Source organism: Ammospiza caudacuta, chromosome 6, assembly GCF_027887145.1.
Source record: "Ammospiza caudacuta isolate bAmmCau1 chromosome 6, bAmmCau1.pri, whole genome shotgun sequence".
Classification (NCBI taxonomy): Eukaryota; Metazoa; Chordata; class Aves; order Passeriformes; family Passerellidae; genus Ammospiza; species Ammospiza caudacuta.
Genome location: NC_080598.1, coordinates 1,090,756 through 1,115,416, shown reverse-complemented (window position 1 = coordinate 1,115,416; position 24,661 = coordinate 1,090,756). Strand labels below are relative to the sequence as shown.

At 38.8% G+C, this 24,661-nt stretch overlaps 1 protein-coding gene across 1 annotated transcript in view; it reads left to right on the top strand.

Moving 5' to 3' along the window:
• Positions 1-15,219, top strand: part of ELP4 (elongator acetyltransferase complex subunit 4) — a 145,130-nt gene extending 129,911 nt beyond the window's left edge. Inside the window, exon 10 of the mRNA XM_058806364.1 lies at positions 14,987-15,219. Within this exon, the coding sequence (XP_058662347.1) occupies positions 14,987-15,118 (132 nt within the window). The 3' untranslated portion in view covers positions 15,119-15,219. The remainder of the gene's footprint in view (positions 1-14,986) is intronic.
• The last annotated feature ends 9,442 nt before the right edge of the window (positions 15,220-24,661 follow it).

The following is a 24,661-nucleotide window of genomic DNA, read 5'->3' as shown; positions in this document are numbered from 1 at the left end:
GTTTAAAAGTAGTGATCCTAAATATAGAGGATTTATTATTATTATTATTATTATTATGCAATTTTTTTTAGAAATTACTGGTTGATCTTTTATGATTCAAAACTTACCTATTGGTAACTTCAGAGTAACAAATCTTTCTGAAATAAGAATTGTGGTTTCCTTCAATCCATGGGGTAGTCTGACTGTTCACAGTGCTGCTTTTAGGGCAGTATCCTGGGTCTATAACACAGAAATATGGCTGTGGAGGCTATTTCCTACTTTATGTCCTCTTATTCTTGCGGCCATAACACCCCCAGCAGTATTGTTCAGTGAGCTGCTTCCTGTCTGTGTGCCATTTCAAAAAGTCTCATCATGTTTCTCATTCTGCTATGAGCACTGATAAATCTGTGGCATTCAGTGAGCTTACAGGTGATGATTTAAGGGGTGAAAGACCCCAGGTAAAAAGGACCCTACAGAATCCCAGATAAGCTCAGGTGCAGTGATGCTTGTCCATGAGTACGGGACAGCTACTGTAATAGTAACTACAAAAATAATTGAACACAATCCCCAAAATTTACTCTCATTTAGGAGAGTGTTTCTTAAGTGCAGCAGCTTTAGGAAAGCCACAGAACTATTCCTCCCAAGCTCACTGGGTTGTGTGCTTCAGTTATTGTTGGTTATTGGAGGATACCATTAATTAGTTGAGTTGGATTGGATGACCTGGTTTGCTGGGAAAGACAGACTTATTAGAAAGGTCAGTAATTTATACTACTACAAAAATTCTTTTGTTCAGCCCAGGAATGACCTAGTTTTGCCTTTTCTTTTATATCTCTATGAAACTCAGAGATGCAGAAAGTAGGGCAGGAGAGACTGAAGAGACATTTGCCCAAATGATGTGGTCAGCTGTTGTTAGGTTATTAACTATTTACTGTATTCTTTATTTATTATTCTATTTACTATAATATTAGCTGTTAACTAAGTTCTGAGTCAAGGAGCCAGTTACAAAGCCATGGTGTTGGGGGAGAGAGCCTGTGCACAAGCACAATAATCTGTTAAGAGCAGATATTCCCCCAAAAGGTGTGACTTACAGCTTGCATTACTTTTCATCTGATATTATTATTATTGCTGTGCAGATATCTTAAACTGATGGCTTTGTGATGCTGAATGAATTCATTGTAGTCTGGTATTGAGACTGGTTTTAGACTGTGGAAGTGATAGGAAGTGATAGCAAAGGATGAAAAAAATATTTTTCTATAGTTATAGCAAACCAAACCACTCCCGTGCTTCCACTGCATGTTTTGAAGTGAAAACCTCTTTGTTTTCTATGTCTCTTGTCAAAAATACGAAGCTTTACTATGTCAGTGTAGTCTATTCAAATGGAAAGAACCATTTAGATATTTTTTTTTTCCTCCTTTAGAGCCTCATCTTTTTCCAGTGCTGTAGCTGTTCCCCCTGGCAAGTTCCAGCTGCATTCAAAATACTCAAATAAGATGGTCTGATAAGATTGCCTTGTCTCTTAGGTTTTTACTTCTTTATAGCAAGAAAGGTTTGAATGGTACTTAGGAGAAATAATTACGCAGGGAGCACAAAATATATTTCTTACTGGTGTTTCTTCCCTCCCTGCAACCTGTTTTCATGCTATGGGTCAGGACTTAACAGCTCTCAAGAGTGTCTGGCTGAATAGTGGCAGGCTTCTGAATCTCAAATCAAGTGCTCTTCAAAGCACCTTACTTCACTTGAGATAAAAAACTAGAGGCAGGTTTTTTCTATCTGGCCTATTCATCAAGTATAATCTACTGAATTGTTGACATTTCTAAACACTAAAGGGATTTTAAAGATCTTATTGCTCTAAAGAGAGTTACTTGTAATACAGAATAAAGAAGCGAAATGAAAAAAATACTGGCACATGAAAAGTACAAAACGAAATAACTGAAAGCAAATAGCTATAATTTGACATATAGTTTCTTTACAAAACACATTTTTGATGTAGGAATCAGCTCAAATGTTCAACCCTCCCCCTAACTTTCTGATAAATAGCAATGTTTATTTTAATCAAAAATTAGTAATAAAAGTCTTGCATTTAATGTGATACCAGTTTCTGTCGTTCATATTTAATATATTTGTTTTCATTCACACTGAGACCTACTGTCTGAAGCAGAGTTGTTTAAAAAGAAATTAGTGTGACCTGTCTTTTAACCTTTCCCCTTCTCATTCTGTGTTTAAAGTTCCTTAAAAGCATGAGGTTCCCAAATGGTGGGCAGAATGACTGCTTGCTCACCAATGCAATTTTTCTCTCCTTTTAATAAGTAATATCAATCACTGAATAAAAATGTGATTTTTCCTAGCAAAAACGGGTTGAGCCAATATTACAGAGATCAAATTACACTTCAGGGGTTTCTGAAGTCCAGAGATTATTTGGAAGCAACACCACAAAAGGCTTTGTTACCTGGAGTTTGTAAGTGTAGCTCTGAGTCACGAGGGATTAGTGCTGCAGAGATATTGGAAAATGAATTATGCAATGTCTGCATCCTTACCTGGGAGTTACAGGAACTGAACATCATTCAGTGGCAGTTCCATGATAGCAGAAATACCTTTTTTTTTCTCCTCTTCTGGCCTGCTTTTTGCCACTGCATGCAGTATCTCCCCATGGCATTTGCCACTGCAGAGCTGAAGTTTCTATCTTATGAAAATCTGCAAAAATAAACTGGTCATCTGTTTGCAAATGTGCAGAGTTTTGTAAACCAGCAATACTTTTATCTTTCTAATATATTGCTTTCTAAATGTATTCTTATCTTTTTAAAACAGAGGTTAGTAGCAGTAGTTTGCACTTACATAGCCCTTTTTCACTTCTCTCTCTCGCTGTTTTCAAGTGATTGAATAATTTGTGTTCCTCCACTCATAATAATCCTGCAAAGCAGACCCAGAAAAATACCTGTAGCAAAGAAGAGCTTGTCCATGCATGAAAAGCAAAATAATGGGGAAAAAAAAAAAAAAAAAAAAAAAAAAAAAGCTCCAGAAAATTAGCCTGCTTCAAAAAGCTATTAAATTGTTCCTATCCCTGAAGCTTTACAAATGTGATAATTGTTGTGTTCTGGTGGTGCAATATGTTTCTGCAGCAAGCTGAGGAGCAAGCCCTGGTGTCTGGAGGAGGGAGCAGGGGCAGGGAATCCTCCCTGTGGGCAGCCTGTGCTCCAGGTCTGAGTGCCCAGAAATGCTTCCCAGCCCTGCTGGGCTGCCGAGCAAGGGAAAACTTGTAATTCCAGCTGACTTTAAAAAGTAAATACGCAGCACAGGGCTGTTCCTGCTATAAAACAATAACCCCCACCCGCCCCTCCCCAGCTAACATTTGCTTTTTGAGTTGGCAAAGCACCATTGAAATGCACTTGCGATGGAGACTTGCCAGTGTGGTTTGGCTGTCTTGGAGCAGAACCTTTCTGTGAAGGGTTTCTGTGAGCTGGGTGATTTTATCAAGAGGCAGAATACATTTGATCACTTATTTGGTGTAGTTGCACAAGGGTGTTAATGAGATTTCTGAAACGTGACAGGAGCCTGGTAAATTACAGTGAACTTTACCAGATAGTTTTGGATGCAAACTCAAACATTTGCGGAGGTTTTCAATCTAGCTGAAATTTCTGAGGGTGACATTAACACTGCAATCCTGGAACAGAGGAACAGGTGCTTCTGCTCTGAGTGCTGTTTCTCCCCCCTGCCCACATCCTCAGCTTTTGTTTGTACACACAGTGCCTCGAACACTCCTCAAGCTTTCCCAGTAGAGAGCCTCAAGTTGCTGTAGAGCATCGTGGGCATCACCAGCAGCTCTGGAGCGTTTCCAGTGAGCCATCTGTGGTGTGACAGGAAATCTGTGCTCCGTGGCAGGCTGCAGTGCCATTCGGAGAGGGAGCAGACACGCTGCAGGCACTGACTCAATGGGAAGCTTCACAGAGTTGTGGGACTGAATTCCTCCCCTTGACCTTTCAGGCTGGGAGGTAAGAGTTTGGTTTGAGGGAGTCATCAGGTTTCCTGAATAATCAGCAGATAGGGACAAGCACTTGCAAGGAGGATTCATCCCTCCCTGGTTTATAATGTGAGCTAGGCTGAGTGGCTGACGTGTAGACAGCTGCAATTAGGTTGAGTGAATCCATCAGGGAAGAGGATGTGACATGAACATCAGCACCCACCCGGGCTGTCCTGAGAGCCCTGGAATCACCCGGCCTTGCATCACTGCTCTTACGTGAGCGCAGGGAGGAGATGTTCAGCAAAAGGAACACATGCACAGGAGAGATGCCCCTTGCTTTGGACACACAGATGATGCCATCAGACTCATGAGCTGCTGCTTGAATTTAGAACAGTGTTTCCTTTCAGGATTTAGGTAGTATATTCCAATCTCAACAATATATTCTCAATCTCATGCCTAGATTATGTAACTAGGTTATATCAACTCCTGCCTTCCATCTTTCCCTTTCTTCACTCCATTTCTTTCCCTATGGCTGTTCTCTTTCACTCACCTTTCTGAACATTACTTTTTCAGTTAGAAGGAAAAAAATAAAACCCTTTAATAAAGCATTAATACAATATTTATAAATCATTACATTTTTCCATCTGCCTTGATATTTTGTTGTTTTCCTTTTTACCCCTTTTGTGCATTCAGACCATAAACTCTTCAAGACAGAGACATTCTTTCCATTTGTGCCTGATAAGAGCTGTATCAACATTACTATAGTGTGCTGTGTAAGTATTTAGTCCAGTTCTGCTTGTGAGATTACCACAGGTTTCTCTGAATTATGGATCAGACAAGCAGTTGGACACCTGCAGTCCTTGGGCAGCCTATAACCATTCCTGATGGATCCAGCCCTTCTTGTAAGCTTCTCCATGATCCAGAGACCGCAGCTAGAACATAAAGGAGCTGTATTTTTATCTTCCACTTGAGTCCCTTCACATGTAACAAATCCACGTGTTGGAATTTTTCTTTGGAATGAGTTTGTTTGGACTCATCGTCCGTACTTCACTTTCCTGACACTGAAAATAATGGCTGGAGCTGCACATCCGTAAACCCACCCATCTCTACCCACTCTGCAACTGGAACTTCTTCAGCCACCCAAAATACCCCAGGGATGCATTTTTACACAAACATGTACAGAATTGAATTGTATTGGTACAAATATCTCTGAACAGCAGCCAGTGTTATAAAACCAAGCTTTAAATTCCGACTCAGGAATCCAGATTTCTGATCAGAAACAGAAACAGGACCATGTGGCACATCCAAACAAATCAGCAGAGTTTTAAGTGAATTCTCCTGGATATTATCATATCCCTTTTGTAAAGATGATACACTGAAAAGTGTATCAGTGTTCTGAAATGTTAAATGGATTTTTGCAAAATATATAATTAAAGGAAGTAGATTTATTAATGGCTTTTAATTTTGCCATGTGTCTTTAAAAATGCTGTTCAAACAATCTGTTTGTGCTATTGGAAACCCACACTAATGGGTGTTCTGTAAATGAAGTGAAAGTCAGAACTGTCCTGGTTTTATTTTACATTCTCTAAGTGGGGGGAAAACAGGAGTTTTAGAATTGTGTTCCAATGTTCTCAGTAGTGCTATCTGTCCTTTAGCAGACAGACTTATATAGGTAGAAGTTTATTTCTCAGTTATTCTTACTGGAAGCCTTCTCTCAACACCTGGTGTTAGCAATAGTTAACACCATGATGGCTTGGGTTGTGCTGCAACCTAAAAAAAAATTAAATAAATACGACTTGCATATGGTAGATGTTATTTTAACGTGAGTTTTAACATTAATTGATATGGTTGTTAATTATAAGCCAAGCACAGTTACCTAAAATGTAGAAAAATTTTAGAATGCTCTTTCTAAAAGTCAAGTCTCATGTTCTTTAAGGCCAGTTTAGAAAATGTAGAAATGCAAATTTAGAAAATGTAGTTTAGAAAATCCCTGTGATCTAAAAACGGTGATGTAGTGTCAATGAATATAGCAGAACAGGAAGAAGTTGAGTTTGTGTCCATTATACAGAAAAATAGCTACCGACTGTTTTATCTCCTGAATTTGTTAAAATACGCAGCCAATTGTAACACGAACCTGAAAGATTCACAGTGAATGGTTTAGGAAGAGTTTGTGTAAGACTGAAATGCAGCTATGAGAGAACAGTTTGGCTCCATTCTCTCCACAAGATAAATGTTGTTGGTTGTGAGACCCCATCATTATTTGTGAGCAAAATTTGACAGCAGCCACATGATTTCTGCCTGACACAGGCCTAGGCCAGTTGGAATGACTTTTCTGTTCCTGTTAATGTCTTCAGTGGCCAAGTGCTTATTGTTCAGTCATTTTTGAGAAGTGAACTTCCATTAACTCAGAAGTTATAATGAAATTTTGGTATATTTTCATTACGATGTTTTGGCATGTAAGTAATTACAAAGTTTTGTCAGTATAAGTGATGTATCACTCCAGTAGACCACGTATCATATAAAAGAGAATTAATTTCATCAGAATACAGATATCTGGTGCCCCTCAAGCTTGGCAAGAGAAGAAGCCAAAACTTGCAGTAACCTCCATGTCAAATATCTGAGAAAAACCTTTCTCTCTAGAAGAAATTTAGTCTTGTACCTGCACACCTTTGTGTTTACATTAAGCGCAAAGGTAGAAATTACTACTAATAGGTGACAATAAATAGACATGAAGGGGGAAAACATCATGTAAAACATCTCTCTTGTGGGGGCTTTGTGGGATGGGGAGAGTTCTGCTTCCAAGAGAAGTAAGTGGGGATGCAAAGCTCCCCAACTAAGAGTCTGCATCTTTCATTTTCCCAGCATTCCTAAAATTCTTCTCCCCACCCCCCTCTTCCCCCTGAACCAAATCCCTTCGGCTTTGGTGACTCCAGTCTTCATGGAGTTGTAGCAAATGGGAGTGGAAGGGATCTGGAGAGGTCATTAACCCATCTCCTGCCCCAAGGCAGGCCTGCAGCCATACTGCACTAATAAGCTGCTCTTCTTTTTCCTTTTTTTGTTTTTTTTTTTTTGTTTTTTTTTTTTTTTGTTTTTTTTTTTTTGGGTTTTTTTGGTTTTTTTTTGTTTTTTTTGTTTTGGTCAAAGATCTAAGGAAATGAATTGTAAAGATTTTTGGGAAGTTTGGGCCCAGCTGTTAAAGCTTCGTGTAACTGTTAACAGAGTCACGAGGTTGACTACAGGGAAATTACTTCACTATGAATCAAATTAAGGACAAACTATCACCTCATTTTTAATGAGATTCAGTGGTTTTGCAACTGATTTTGCAACTTTTTGGGGTTTTTTTTTGCTACAGTATTACACTTAAAATATGTATGAAAATATAATAATTATTTCAGAGTAATATACAGAATTACTTGGGTTTTATATTTGTGCCGATACACATATATCTGCTTATCACATATACCTGCTTATCACATTGTTGCTAAAAAATTTTTGTACTCTCCATTGCTTAAAGCATTTTACAGAATATGTGATTTTTGTAGCCCTCCCTAAAACAATCCCCTTGATAAAGTAGGATACACTGACAAAACCACTCACTGGTATTTTTGTATAATAGGAGTTTTTTAATGATAAATAAATATTATTTAAGAAATAATATTTAAAATAAAATTACATTAGTAAAATCAATTGCTTCAATTAATTACCTAAATATAATTATATAATAAATATATTTATATGTATATTTATTATATATACTATAATATATAATATATCACATATAATATATCATATATAATATATCATATATAGTATATTTATTGTATATTATATTATATTATATTATATTATATTATATTATATTATATTATATTTATTATATTATATATAATATATTATTATATATTAAGATATACATATTATTATAAATGTTATTTATTCTCTAATAATAATATTTCTTTAATAAATAAATAATGATTTCATTAATAATTTAACAATAAAATAAACAACAAATAATAAATACTATGTAATTAATAAATAAACCAAGCATAGCAGCCCACTGGAAGTTCCTTGAATAGCCATGATGCGAATCTTTGCATCCCAGAAAACCATCAGTGAATATTTGGTCCTCTGTGCTGGGACTGGACTCACTGTGTCCCTTCTGAGCTGTCCTTTAACATCATCTCCTCTTCCACTTCTGCCTTTTTTTTTCCCCCCTGTTGAGAACAAATAAAGTAATTAGAAGTTTTCTTCAGGCAGAGGGAGGAGCAGACACAAAGTATGTCATAAGTTTTGTCTAAACTGTTTTCCTTAGGTAATGCATGCCCTAAAGCTGTGTGCTTAGCTGGCTTCAGCGTAATTGTTCCTACCCTGCAGAGCCTTCCTGAGTGCCCAAAACAGCACCAAACTCCCACCAAGCCCCTTCCCCAGCTGTGCCCTGCTCCTTCTTTTCCTTTTTCTTCAGCCACCGAAGGAAAATTCAGAGTCTGATTCTGAAGATGCCAAATTGAAACCTTCCTGGCAGCCTCTGTGGGTGAAAATATTGTGTGATCATGTCATTAAACACGCTGCAAGAATGCAGGTACACAATTAACTTTGCACAAAGGAAGTTTACTCCAGCATTCCCTAATATTTCACTGATAAAGTGATAAACTGATAAATACCCTAGTATTTAATTGATAAACTTTATTTTCCTTTTATAAATTGATAAACACCCTAGTGTTTCACTGATAAACTTTCCCTTGATAAACTGACAAATACTCTAGTATTTCACTGATAAACTTTCTTTTCCTTTTATAAATTGATAAACACCCTAATATTTCATTGATAAACTTTACTTCCCTTTGATAAACTGATAAATACCCTACTATTTTATTGATAAACTTTCCTTTGATAAATTGACAAACACCCTAGTATCTTATTGATAAACTTTGCCTTCTTTTGATAAACTGATAAATACCCCAGTATTTCACTGATAAACTTTACTTCCCTTTGATAAACTGATAAATACCCTAGTATTTCATTGAGAAACTTTATTTGCCTTTTATAAACTGATAAATATCCTAATATTTCACTGATAAACTTTCCTTTGATAAACTGATATATACGCTAGTACTTCACTCATAAACTTTCCTTTCCTTTGATAAACCGATAAATGGTATTTCATTGATAAACTCTACTTTCCTTTGATAAACTGATAAATACCCTAATATTTCACTGATAAATTTTCCTTTCCTTTGATAAATTGATAAATATCCTAATATTTCACTCATAAACTTTCCTTCCCTTTGATAAACTGATAAATACCCTAGTATTTCATTGAGAAACTTTATTTGCCTTTATAAACTGATAAATATCCTAATATTTCACTGATAAGCTTTCCTTTGATAAACTGATATATACCCTAGTATTTCACTCATAAACTTTCCTTTCCTTTGATAAACCGATAAACGGTATTTCATTGATAAACTCTACTTTCCTTTGATAAACTGATAAATACCCTACTATTTCACTGATAAATTTTCCTTTCCTTTGATAAATTGATAAATATCCTAATATTTCACTCATAAACTTTCCTTCCCTTTGATAAACTGATAAATGCCCTAGTATTTCACTTTCCTTTACCTTTCTTTCCAAGTTATTCCAAGGAGAGTGATTGTAGGATCCTATTTTCACTTGCACATTTACTTTTGCTTTTCCATGATGACATTTTGCCTTAAAATACTGTTGCCCTGCCAGCCTGCTCTCAACTACATGAAGTTTTGTGGTTCTGGAATATTTCAGTAAAAATGTTAAATTATTTAAACTAATTTTATGTTTAGCATTTAGGCCATGAATGGGTTTTTGCTGTCCTGTGAAAACCCACCTGTTTGGCACAGTCAGTGCATAAAAATTGATTCTTCTGCAGGTGTTTACCTGCTTTTAGGAGCAGGGGAGCTGTGCCCACATTTTGGGCTGGGGAGAGGGGCAGGAAGCAGGAATGGGGAGGACACATCCAGAATGGGTGAGAGGAGGAGGAGGAGAACAAACCAGGGGATTGTTAAACAACTTAAATTAAATTAAACAAATTAAAATTAAAATTGTTAAACAAATTAAATTAAAAATTGTTAAATCTGGAAAAGCAAGTCCTAACAGCCTCAGATTTCCGTTTCTGAAATTGGGAGATACCTTTTGCCATGATAAACTTTACTTCCCTCTGATAAACTGATAAATACTCTGGTTTATGTGCCTCAACTCCCTGTCTCTGAAATGGAGGTGACTTTGCTGCCTTCTCTCCCAAGAATATTAGAAAAATAACAAAGCTGGTATTTGTGAGCGCAAGGAGGGCAAGGAAGGGGAGCCTGGTGCTGAGTTTGAACCTAGGAAAAGGAGCTGGAAACAGAGGCAGGAAAAAATGCAGGGATGTCAGGGACAGGAATGAAGAGCTTGGGTGCAGAAAGCTGAGCCTGGGGACTGCAGATAACCAGAGAAGGGACATTTTTGGCATGAAAAGCAGTTGTGGGATGGAAAGCCTGGGCAAGGATTGGGATTGCCAATGTGAGCACAATGATCCTGATTCTTACCAGGCTGATCAGAGAAAGAGAGCTTGAAAGGGATGGGGGTCAGAGCCTCAGAAATAGCAGAGAGGTCTGTCCAGCAGAACGCATTTTGTGTTTAGCTGGGGCTTTAAATGGGATTGTTTCTCTGTGGTCAGCAAATATCTGTGGAAATGTGGTGCTGGTGTCCCAGAAGGATCACAGCCTGTTCATACCATCACTTACTGCCTTAGCCCAAGTGACCAAAATGTCCCTATTGGTACCAAAAATAAAGGCCAGCTGCTTTACCTGTAGATGTCTGTACACTAACATGCAATCAATTTCCTCTTTGTCTGTGGCTTTACATATACAATATTTTTAAATGGTGTTAATATATTAGGATTATTTTCAGCCCTGTATATGGGCGTACAGAAAATTTCTCCACATAGAAAATTCCTCTGCACAGAAAATTTATCCACACAGAAAACTTCTCCACTCAGAAAACGTACGGAATGATATTTTGAAATATCTGTGCAGGCTTTGTTCACAGAGAACGTGTGTGTCCAGTGATTCTGATCTTAAAGACAAGATAATATTCAGCTGTTTTCAAAGGACTCTGTGGTTTGTTGTTCAAAATAGGTCTGCTGTAAGGATGAATGTGATGTAGGCAGTGAAATGTGCCTCCTGGAGAACCAACAATTTTTTAATAATGTTTGGAAGTTGGGATTGTAGAGGGATGGATTGTAGAGGAAAGGATTACAGGAGGAATGGTCTCATCATTAAAACATGGAAGGTATGGTGTGTGTCTCTGCCAATAGCACTGAACTTCTGTGTGGTCATGTTGCTTCAACACAGCGTTTTTGTTTCAATACTTTTATTTTGTGTCTCTTGCTTTCTGAGTGCCTGTCTTGGGGATTCTTGGAGAAATACTAAGCACCCAGCTGCAGATGAAGTTAGCATTTGAACATGTGGAATTCTGTAAACTGCTAAACATTCTGGGAAAGCAAGTCCTAACTGAGGTTCTGTCTCTGAAATTAGTAGATACCTTTTGCCATGTGTTTCATGTGCCTCAATTCCCTGCCTCTAAAATGGAGGTAACTTTGCTGCCTTCTCTCCCAAGAATATCAGGAAAATAACACAGTTGGTATTTGTGAAGCATTCAAGTGCTATATACTGACATGTGCTATTGAAAAGCCATTCTGTCTGCAGAACAAGGTTTGAATAGTGCACAATAAATATGTCAGAAAAGCTCAGAGTAAACAGTGACAAGAAAATAAAACACTGGCTAGCCAGTCACTAAAGGAACAGCCAATCCCTAAATGAGCACTGTGCATCCTCCTCACTGAAGAAGATGAGGAAGGAGAGAATAAGGCCTGTGTAATGAAATTCTGTATCATAACAAATGCACCTGTAAAATACTCACTCCCAACATCCAATCTAAGGATCTTGAATTTTTTACTTTCCCATCTAAATCTTTGCAATTTTGCAGACATTCTTCTGTCTATTTTCTGAAATAGACAGTATTATAGCAGTATATATTCTAAAAGTATATATTTATTTATTTACATTTATCTATATTGAAAATATAGTATTATAGCAGTATATATTTTAAACGTATACTTTTATTTATATACTATTATAGTAGTATATATTATGAAAGTGTATATATATAAAATATATATAATTACATATATTGTATACATTATATATATAATTATATCAATTCTAAATATTATAATAATGGTATATATATACACTATTATGGTAGTATATATTATAAAATTGTATATATAATAATTATATATATTATAATTACATATATTGTATAGATTATTGTATATGAATATATAATATATAGTATATAGTATATAGTATATTATATATTATATAGTATATAGTATATAGTATATAGTATATAGTATATAGTATATAGTACATAGTACATAGTATATAATATAATTATTATATATATAGTTATTATAATAATTGTATATATACACTAATATAATTGTATATATTATAAAAGTATAATTCTTTATATATTATTTATATACTATTATAGTAGTATATATTCTAAAAGTATATATTTATTTATATTTAAAATATAGTAGCATATATTCTAAAATTATATATTTATTTTAGAATAAATGTGGCAAATGAACACAGCGTTTACATGAAAGATTTTTTTGTTTTCTGCCCCACTTTGAAGTCCAGTGCAGCATGGCAGGTTTTGCAGTGGTTCCCTGTCTGTGATATTTAGTCAGGGATATTTAGTGTCTGAGTGAGATGAGTTTGCTGGGCCTTGGTTCTGTTTGCTCCTCGTGACAGAGATGCCAGCAGGGAATGGAGGAAGGTTGGATTCCTTCACTCGTCTCTCCACTCCCCACATCCCCCTGCCCACAGCAAAGTACTGTGCGCTTTTTTAGAGAGAAAATGTGATTGAGAGATCTTCCAAGTGCTTCCCTGTAGTTCCCAGCTTCTCCTTCTCTGCTTTGCAGCGCTCCCATCCCCTCGCACAGCATCCAAGTGGCTTTCCCCAGCACACCTTTTGCTGAGCAGCCAGAGGAGAAAGGCTCGTGCCCTGTGTGTGATGGAGGCAGAAATGGGGCAGCACCATCAGCCACAGCCAGGTTTAACTTGCCTTGGAGTAAGGGGAGAGCTGTGGGTGAAGGGTTCTCTGCCACAGCGCTGGTTTAGTGCAGCTCAAATTCAGAGCTGCAGTAGCTGTGCGGTATTTACAGGTGTGCGGCTTGCGCTTCTCAGGCAAAATGCTGCCGGTAAATGCACACCTCTCTCCTATTCCAGCACTGGGCTGTGGCATCTCACCCTGCACACAGGCTTTCCTGCTCCTCATGCATTATTTTCTGCATTTCCTTCCCCTGGAGAAAATAACAGCACAGTTCTTCTCCCAGTGCTGCCCACGGCCAGGAGTGGCCAGCGGTGGGAAGCCCTTGGGAGCATCTCTCAGGCTACACCCAGCTGCACAGTCTCAGAGCCAGCGAGGAATTCTGCAGTCAGCTCAGTGAAAATTCAGAAATTTCCTATGCTTTTTAATCTAATCCTTATGTTACAGAAGTTCCAGAAATATTGAAGAAAGGGAAGCTGTGTTTAGGTGTGATAAAAGCAAAAATGTGGCAAAGCTGAGAATAAGGACAGTCCACAGAGCTTCCTAATTCAGTTTTGCAGCCACTGCTGTTCTCCCGTTCCCTTCAGAAGCGAGTGCATTTTAAAGGAACCACCCAATTTAGCCTTTGCCTACTAAATCTTTCAAGAAATATGCTCCTTCCATGATACCAATTTCATAAATTATTGCACTGTGCAGAAGATGCTCAACTGTTTCATCTGACCCAGCCTGGGTCCAAAAGCAAGCCAGTCGTTAAGCAAGTAAAGCCTCAGTTTTACATTAATTTTCACCTCCCTTTACAAAAGCTAAATGGTAATGTCATGTCTTTTCTACATCTCCCTCAGAGGGAGGGTGGAAATATTTTTTTTCATAGCTGAAAAATAAGGTTTGTTGTGCAAGGACCGTGTGTTTGTGGGCAGCCATGTAACCTCTGTCTCTGTTTCCCTATCTGTAAACTGGATTTAATGTTCCTACAACTCACTGGGGAGGGCAGGCTTTGATTAACATGTATGATTGCCTTCTACAAATGCAGCCACTGTCACTGCTTGGTTTTATTAGCCACTATCAGTAGAATATGAGGAGGAAACATGCAGCAGAATAATGTGCAACCAGGGTGAGCCCTCTGCATCTTTTGATCATCATATAATTTATTTTCAGACTCTTGTCACCGTGTGTGCATATTAAAAATAAAACTCTACTTACACTGCAGGGCTATAGAAATCAAATAATTTGGTGTAGGGGTTGACATGCAGATGAAACACTGGCTTTTAAAGGGGAAAGGTTTTTAAAGGGGAAGGTTTTTAAAGGGGAAAATGCCCAGAGATGTACTTAAATACCTTGAGAAAATTTCTGGTTTGCTTAGGAAATATAACTTGGTGTAGAGGTTGACATGCAGATGAAACACTGGTTTTTAAAGGGGAAAATGCCCATAGATGTATTTAAATACCTTGAGCAAATTTATATGTTGTTTAGGAAATTTTCATAAGGAAAAAAAATCCATTCCAATTTAGAGAATCCAATGTACTGAAAACACAAACCTAGTCTTTACAGAAACTGTGACACACGGGCAAAAAAGCAGCAATGAGATTTAAAACGTTGTGCCTTTAACATGTCAAATATAAATCCTTCGTATCATTCCTGTTGTGCTGAGGTTTTCAAAACAGAAGTATTTTGGAACGTGAGAATAATATTATGGTAGGTAAGTCTAGAAGAGTGTTGGGGAAGTGCTTTATTTGTGTGAGTAAACACGGATCAGCCGGGGAAAAGACGGCATTTCCAAATGCGCCACGCGAAACGAATTCATCTTTTTTTTTTTTTCTTTTTTTTTTTTTTTCTTTTTTTTATTATTTTTTTTTCTCTCCGTGTTTTCCTGTCTTTCCTCCCTCTCTCTCCCCTCCCGAAACCCTCCTGCCGCAGCGGCTGCATTTGCCTCCAGACTTGTCAGACACAGTGAGCCGCGCGAGCAAACAGGAGCTGGCAGGATCCGCCAAACTGCTGAGCTCAGGATGCGGCGCCATGGCCATCGGCAAGCAGCACCTGGACTTCTAGTGGGTTCTGCTTAGCAGCCTCGCTCACGTTCAGCTGACACCCTCATTAGGAGTGTTAATGACTTATATAAATATTTTTCTTAATGATTTGACCCAGCAGTCTTTAAAAATATGTGTTATCATATGAGGCCTTCCTTTTTTTCCTTTTTTTTTTTCCTTTTTTTTTCCTTTTTTTTTTTTTTTTTTTTTTTTTTTTTTGTGTGTGTGTGCGTGTTCTCTTTCTTTGTACTAAATTTGGTCTCATTTGGGTTTTGCTTTTTGTTAAATCTTTTTTTTCTGTTGGGTCCTGCCATTGTTCTGCTCCATTGGAAGCAGGTAATATTTTGTTCCTTTACTTAAAATACAAAAATTGCAATTACCCTTTCAATTTTTTTTTTTTTTTACATTAAAAATAAAGGGATGTTTTTCCCAAAAGGATTTTTTATATAGTTACGTATAATATTTTGTATGAATAATGGGTTTATTGAAATAAAGGAATGGAACTTATTGAAATAAAGGAATGGAACTAAGCAATTTGTTGTCATGTGTTATTCAAACAGCAAACTACACATTTTTAAAAACATGCATTTCTGTAATTGAAACACCATTCTTAAATTTCAGGAAATCCCTACCTCATTTTATTAAATATGTAATAATAAATTTATAATACGTAAGATAGTTTTTATTCTAATAGGCCTGTAATTGAGGATGGGGGTGTTTAAATCAGAATATATTATAGATAATTACTTTGCCTTATGGCTTACTACATGGACTAAAATGCACTTGAATGGAATTTCCTAACCAGAGAGGAAAGAATTGATTTCCTTATGTAGTTCAAAACAGTAATCCTAAACAATTGAAGTCAGCACTATGAAATTATGTCAACAGACATAATTCAAGATGGAAATTCAAACCGACAGCTACATTAATGCTGGGAAACCAGAAGAGTGCGTTGGAGCTGGGGGAAGGATGTCACAGAGAGCTGGTCTAAAGCAGGGCAGAATACACAAGTAACTCAGCCTTTTGTACCCTCAGATATACAATTTGTGAGCTCCTAACTGTTCTCTGTGTATCCCCGAGTCTCTCTCATCAAACAAAGGAACAGTGAAGCAAAGCTGACCTGGGAATTAAAGTGGTTTGCATTCTTTCTTCTGAGGCTGACTTCCATTTTGAGAGGTAATATCTTCTTCTCCGCAGAACTTCCAAGCCACCCAGCTGTAAGATTGCATTACAGTTTCAAAATTTAGTCTTTGTAATAGTGTATTACATGGCTGGAGTGAAATTGAGTCTTCAAAGAACGTGTTAATAGGATGCAATAATGGTAACATATTTTGATGGGTTTGGAAAACCAAGACTTGGGAAGTGGTTTGCTTTTTTTTTTTCCCCTCTGAAATCCAGGTTCTTCTTTATTTTTTTTCTTGACAACGCTGTGTAAAACAAAGACATAGCTTTTAAAACTGTCTAACTAATATGATGAATGTCAATCACTTAAAAAACTCCACTGTAGCATAAACACATACTGTATACAGCTTTTATTCTGAATTAGAATAATTGAATCAATGACAGTGATTTGCCAGGATGTCAAATCTATCCATCATATCCTGTCACTACCAGTTTATTTTTTGTGATCAAAATCAAAAAGACTACTATTTTGTCATCAGCTATTTCATTAGTAGTAACAATCAGGTTTTCTCTTCTGTATTTTTTAGATATGCCTGTTATATTTTTTATTTCAAAAGACACAAATCCTTTTTAAATCTTTTCAAAATAAAGTTTCAGAACTGAACTGTCAGTTTGGTGAAGAAAAAAGACATCTGCTTTCCTATGCCAACATATTTAAAATATTATCATTGATGTCTCAAACATTTTTTCTCTTTTTGTATTATATGCAACACTGAATGGAAGTTCTCATTAGATAAGTAATTGTGCCTTTTGAAAGCATGAGATAATTTAAATACTTAGGATAAAGTGATTTTTAACAAAGGTGAAGTTTTACATTGTACGTCTTTTTAATGTAAATAACACAAAACACACTTTATATTCTTTGTGGAATATAAAGTCACAAGGCATATAAATTGCTGCCAACATATTTAAATAGGTCATTGACTTAACATACAGAGGAGAAAATATCATTAAAGTCACAGTCCCATTTCTAGCTGAGATATTACCTGGTAATTGTTAGTGAGCATCTGCCTATATGTGTGCCCTGTGCATCTGCAAGGCTTCAGTTTCCAAAACTTCAGCAGGGTAATATTAAAGCTGACAAACAGTTTGAGTAATAAAAGGAACTCCTTCTACAAACCTGCATTAGTTTGGGTTTTTTTCTGAGTCACTAAATGTGCTTTGTAAAGTGTTAGAGAATGCAGTGTTGTTTACCTAAGGCAAGGACATGGAGTGTTGGAAGATTTTTAGTTTTATAAAGATGGGGTAACTGAGAGGTGTTTGAAAAGATTTCATTCTATTATTAGTCTCATAGAAAGGTGAGATATAAGAAATGTAATTAGTTTAATCTCTCTCTTCACAATGTCATCTCTATTGTATTGTCTTGATACACTTTATCTCAGTATTTATATACAGATATTCAAACTTCCATATAAACTTCCAATCAACTTTTTAAAATCTTCTACAAGTCCATTCCCCACAATGGAGCAAAATCTCTCTTCTTTTCTCCCAAAATCTCCTCTATCAGTTACAACTACACCTGAGAGTGACTTGGCTAATCCAGCGAGCTGAGAGGTGAGACAGAGCTTTGGGTGTGCTGCCTGATAGCAGGCAGAGAGAGGCCAGATTTGGGGTAGATATGGGCTAGAGAGAGGGTAAATATGGGGTAGATAGGGGGTAGATAAAGTGTAGGTAAATTGTGGACAGAGTGTGGATAAAATGCAGATTTCAGTCATCGCGGCAGCGATTTTGACTTGGGAACCGAGAGAAATGTTCACCTGGTGATTTTCTGTGCCTTTTGCCCATGGCCACTCTGTGCCTGTCAGGCTCCTGTGTACAAACCATCCTTTTTCAGTTCTGTCTTCCCTTGACTGGAAGGCAAATATTTAAGCAAGGGGAGCAGCTCAGGTAATCGAAGAATGGGCACGGCCTCCTGTGCCAGGCTGTGCCCATGTGCTCCCAGCTCCTTTTGGCATCTCCAGAGGCCCCTTGCTGGCTTGGAGGGAAATCTGTGCCATCCTCACTCCTGCTCAGAGATTGCAGAATGAGGCGGGGTTTGTTTATTGCAGATTTTTTTTTAAGCAGAACTTCCTACTTTTTAGCAGGCTACGAACTGAAACCACCGAACTCAGCAGGGAAACAATGGATTCATCCCAGGGAAGACATTCCCAATTCAGCACAAGAACCTGATCTTTACAGAAATTGTGACACACAGTCAAGAAAGCAGTAATGAAATTTAAAACGTTGTGCCTTTAATATGTCAAATAAGAATTCTTTCTATAATTCCTGTTGTGTTGAGGTTTTCAAAATATAGGTGTTTGGAGCATGAGAAGAATATTATCGTACGGAAGTCTTTTTTCTGTTTGTAAAGACATTTCAAAAGCAATTTCCAGGGTGCAGCTGAATTCAATTTTGTGTAACAGTAGCTACAAGCACCTGGAAATGGGCATTCAGCTACTCCAGATTTGATACCTTTGTGGTAGTACACAACTGGTTTAATATTTAAATTTAATATAAAGTAGTGATGCTGTTCCAAACACAGCTTTTGGGAAAGTGCAAAAGCCTTAAAAAATAAAATAACCTTTCACCTTGCCAGTATTGGAAGGTGAGCTGCTGATCAAGTTTCTCTGAAACCACAAGGGTGTAACACATCCCATTAAAAATGTGGCTGGGCTGCAAGAACTAAACTCAAACACACACTCACATATATTAAACAAGTATTTCTACAGGATCATCTATTAGAAATTTAAAGTGTTCTTCTTCTTTTGTCTGTGCTGGAGAAACATCATAGCTACAGAGCACAACAGAAATAGGAAAGAAGATGCTTTTGTGCCTTTAAGAGATGGTGGAAGCAAGTCCAATGCCCCCATGCCATCTCTTGGGATTTCTGTTTTCTCTTGTGAGCTACATGAGTGCAGGACCTGCCTGCATTTCTTTTTTTAATCACACTAAGCACATGATAGTGCTTATTCAATAATAAATGTACCTGTGTAGAAGAAAAGAATGAAAGTGAATCTTCTTAGGGAAAAAATGGCAAGGGGGTAAGAAAGCAGAAATTCCAGCAAGCTTTTTTTTTTTTTTTCCAGGTTCTATTTAATATAAGCAAATGTTAGAATCATTTTCTTTTCCAAAAAATAAAAAAGAAAAAGAGAAAAAAAATGTATTTCAGCTCCTGAGTAGATGGATCTTTCAGGGCTGTTGGGCATCCAGTATCCCAGAGCATCTGCTGAAAAATTGGCTGCTTATTTAAACTCTGCCTTTAAACAATTTTAAAAGTTATCAGCCGCATCAAACTAATTTGCAGACCTCCTGTATATATCAGAACAAAGATACTTTTTATGTTTTCAGCATTTTATTGCATGAGGATTTTATAAACCTGCAGAACTTGATCTGAAAAGTCTCCCAGAGAAGTCAGTGATAGACCAGGAGCAACATGGTAGGGTAAGGTCCAGAGGATAGATCTAGAGAATTTTTAACTGCATATTCCTCTAAATATTTAAAAAATGTATTTTAATGTCTTCTGGCATTGAAGATAAATGCAAAACCCAAAATATAGCAAGATTTTTTTAAAGAAAAAAAAGTCTTTATGCTGGCAGAGTTTGAGTCTGAATGTTCATAGCCTCAGAATCTTCTCAGCACTCAGAGTGTCAGAGGCATTCTCTTAAAAGTCCTGAAATTGGTGAATTTTGGTGCACTTTCAGATATTTCTTTCGAAGTCAGGTTGATGCAGGTGCACTAAAGAAAGCTCTTGCTGGAATTTCACAGGGCTGGACTCAGAGAAGAACAGAAAGGGTGAATGGATCTGATGTAGGTATGAAATCAAGCAGTTTTCAGTGCCTGCATTTTGAGATTTTGATATATTGTGTGGAGAAAGCTGTTTAAAATGCATTGCTTGGATGAAACTTCCCAGCATTTCTTAGAATGCATTTATTTAATGCAAATCAAGTCAGAGCTTCCACTCATAGGCCAGGGCTGATTGTGCAGGGCATCGTGAAACCTGCATGACTTCAAATCAAATTTGGCTTCCTGACCCGTCTTAAATCAGGACAGGGATTCTTCCAGCAGGGCTTGACACCAGTTCCAGCTCCACTGTCTCCAGCTCACGGCTGGGAGCTGCAGCTCTTCACTCCTGAGCAGGGGAGTGTCAGCGCGTCCCTTTCCTTCCTGGGCACGTCCAACATCTCCGTGGAGCCAGCAGGTGAACGTGTCAGACCCAAAGGTTCCTCAGCTGCGGGATGAAACTCCTGCCAGCAGCGTGGCCTGGCACCTGGGCAAGGTGAGCCGAGCACAGGAACACAGGGTGGGTCAGGCTGGAGGGGACAGCAGGGCCATCCCTGAGCACTGGGCTGTGTCCAGCTGGAATGCCTCGCTGAGGGACACTCCACAGCCTCTCTGGCAGCCTGTTCCAGTGCTTCATCCCCCAGGCAGGGAGGAAGGTCTCCCTGACGTCCGGCTGGAGTTTCCTGCACGTTCCAGTTTCTGCCCGTTGCCTTGTGCGCTGTTGCTCGTGGAAAACAGCTCCCTTCAAACCCTGGCACACACGGGCAGGGTCCTCCCCTCTCAGCCATCTCTGCTGGGGCTGGACAGGCCCAGCTCCCTCAGTCCATCCTCACAAGAGGTGCTCCATCCCTTCCTCTTCTTTGTTACCCTCTCCTGGATCTGCTCCTTGTCTGAGGAGCCCCGAGCTGGGCACAGCACTGATAAATAAACCTCAGCCAAGAGGAAAGCACTTGGAATAATTCTCCAGCACAATGAAATTCCCATTTGTGGTTCTTCCCAGCCTGTGTCCAGGATAGTTCAGCAATTTTGGAAAATTACTGGAGCGAGAAGGATTCTGACAGCACAAAGGAGACTTTGACAGCACAAAGAAGATTTTGACAGCACGCTCATGGAGACAGTGGAGCAGCGAGTCCATCTGCGTGGGAGGCAGCCCAGGAGCCATCTCAAAGCCAGGAGATTCATCCCAAATCACCGAGGTTCGTGGCTGAGGAGCTTCAAACATCATTGTGAACTTCACACAAGCAAATAGAACTCGTCCCAACAAAACAGAGGGGGAAAGGATTAAAGCACAGGCAGGGTGGATGGAGCCACAATTACTTCAGGGAAGTTATTTTGCAGTCCTTGACTGTAAAAGTCTCAATGAAGTTTTGAATACACACTAGCCCAAACAGGTGCAAACCAGCAGCAGTTCACAGAAAGGAATTGAAACACAGTTCAGGAAATCATCAGAACCAACAAAAACTAAGTTTAAATAAGAATTTAAGGGTTTGAATATCTACTTTGCTAAGTAGCAGTCTTGACTTAAGTTCAGAGAAATCAAAGTGGGCAACTTGCTTCTTTGAAAGCAAAAAAAAAAAAAAAGTATGAAATCTAAAAAAGTATAAAATTTAAATTTAAAATAAAGTTTATAAAAGAATTTAAGGGTTTGAATATCTACTTTGCTAAGTAGCAGTCTTGACTTAAGTTCAGAGAAATCAAAGTGGGCAACTTGCTTCTTTGAAAGCAAAAAAAAAGTATAAAATTTAAATGATGGGGTTTTTACTTAATCCAGTCTGACAGGAGGAGTTTTAAAAATAAATAAACCCTCCCCTGCAGTATTTGAAGTACAAAGCTGCAGAATACAGACTGATTATGAATCCAGCTTTGCCAAGAAAAATCTAAAGGGTAGACCATAGACAGTTACAGAGAGAAATACATGTTTTTTTCACTCATTATAAATGAGCATCTTTATTGTAACAAGAGGAACGTGTTTATCTGCTGCATGCAGTTCCCTGTAAATCAGAGCCCGTCTGTTGCCCTGTAGGTAATTTCTGTGGAATAACTGTTCATAAACTCCTCAAAACCCATTGGTGCAGGCCTGACCTGAAGGAGGTTATCTGTGAATCTCCAAACTTCTCTGGTGCAGCTGGAAAAGCTTGTGTGTCCCAGGAGAGGAAGAGCTGCAATTTGCAGCCCTCGCCCATTTTAGCTGCCGGGGAGTACGTGAGCTCTGTCAGGTGCGTGGAGGCAACTGCAACCTCTGCTGGGAGATTCCAGGCGACTTCCAGCTCCTGTCAGGCACCTGAAGGCAGCGGGGATTCTCCTGGGGCACCCACAGAACCTCTGCTCACCATCTGAGCCACCTACAGTTCAGCCCAGGTGGGGAGGTGTGACGGTGTTCACAGGGGTTTGTGGTTGAGGGAAGAGATGAGGATCCGACTCCGTGTTTCAGAGGGTTTGATTTATTATTTTATGATATATGTTACATTGAAACTATACTAAAAGAATAGAAGAAAGGATTTCATCAGAAAGCCAGCTAAGAATAGAATAAGAAAAAATAATGACAAAAGCTCTGTCTCATGCTCTCTGTCTGAGCCAGCTAAGCTGTGGTTGGCCTTTAATTAGAAACATCCAACATGGGCCAATCAAAGATCCACCTGTTGCATTCTACAGCAGCAGATAATCAATATTTACATTTTGTTCTTGAAACCTCGCAGCTTCTCAGGAGGAAAAATCCTAAAGAAAGGATTTTTCATAAAAGATGTCTGCAACAGTGAGGGTCCAGCACCAGAGGCCTCTACCAGCCCAGCAAAACCAGTATCACAGTCCTTGGTGGGGGCACAGCAGCCCCAGCACACAGCCCACCAGCATCAGACACACATTTTCAAAATCGTCATCCTCTCACCAGGGATACAACCAGGATGGGAAAGGGAGCAGCACAGAAGGCCCTGAAATTCTCAGTGTGCTGGAGGACGGTCAGCAGAGGCCAAAACTCAAAGGAAAGCAGGTTTCTTGGAGGGTTCCATCACCTTCCAAAGACAGAGCAGGAGTTCTGGCAGCTGGGGGTCTCATGGAAATCTACAGCACATCAGCAGCACACATTACCAGACTGATCAAATGCCTTCACTGCTTTGAGCTTTCATTTCTGCAGACCCTATGAAAACACCCTCATCTTCCACATGATCACTTTTGCAAACTACCTCAGAGTAGCGAATTACCTGGGGTAAGCCACCCTAACTGTCTGCTGATGCACCGGGGTTTTCTTTCTTCACAGCTAAGAAGAGAATGTTGGGGGAGGAATTAATTTAAGGAAGAACCTGCCAAGCTGGCTCCTATCCAAACTGTGCTCTCGTTTTACTACTGTGCACCTCGTGCAGCTTCCTCCAGCCTCTGTTTTCTCAAAGAAATACTGAATGATAACATAGGATGAATGATAATGTGGGAGACTTCCCTAACACCGTTCTCCAGCTCCAAAAGGAGCTACATTCTGTGCTTTGTTTTCCACCCAAAGAGCAGGAACATGGCTCTGCCACTGGGCTTTAGGGGTTTCCTGCACTCTTCAGCCAGAAAAACACTCCCACAGTGCCTTCTCTCCCTCGGAATGGGACCAAGCAGCCACCCCAGACCCCCTTCCCACACCTATAATTCCAATTCCCTCCCCTGTTTCCAGTTGAGGAGGGTGTTGTTTGGGGTGTCTGTAGGTGCCAATCACACTCTGACCAAAAACAGGGCTGCAAAAGAAGAGTTATTTTAAAAGAAGACCCTACACCATCCCCAGAGTGGAGAACCCTTATCAGATGCACCAAGCTCAACCGCTGAAACTGCGGACAAGAGCAAACAGAAACGAACTGGGGGGGGGAAAAACTAAAAGAACCACACATTTTCAGTTTTTGTAGTGCTGTTTTTACCGTGGAAAAGTGGAACAAATTTAATCCTTAGCATAACTCTAAGCTGCACATATTAATTAAGCAGGGAAAGGGAGATAATATATTTTAGTTGGTAATACCAGAAAAAAATCAAGGTTAAAAATAAAAAAAGCCAGACACCTTTGGCCATTGAACATGAGTGAAATGGGACTTCCAAAAGGCTGGAAAGCCTGGGGGAAGCAGTGTGTTATCAGTCCCGGGTCGTTGTCTGCTACTGTAATCTTGCCCCTACAAATAAATCCCGTGTTGGGCTGCCTAAAGTGAACCAGCCCATGGGGGCATTTTGCTGGGTTTATAAAGATAATAAATAGAAGAGGGGAAACCTCCCTTTCAGTGCTGCACCCTGGGTGGGAAAGCAGCTCTGCCTGGCTCCTGTGGCAGGGCACATGCTGGCTGGTGCTTACCTTTTACAAGGAATTAAAGGCGGCGTGCGCTCGGTGCGAGGCGGCTCCAGCACGTGTGTCACCCATGCGTGTCTGCTTCGCCATCAGCGTGCATGGCTCGTCATCTGTCTGCTCTGAACAATAACTGTTAGGTTAGCAGCCTTTTCACTTGTAAATGTAAATATTGTATCTAGAGCACAATATTTGAAACACAAAATACAGTGTTATTAAGACAGCGCTCACACATCAATTCTTGTGTGACTATAATTTGTGAAATGCCTTAGGAGGGGCTTATAAATAAAGTATAAGGTGTTATTATGAAATACATTTTAACCA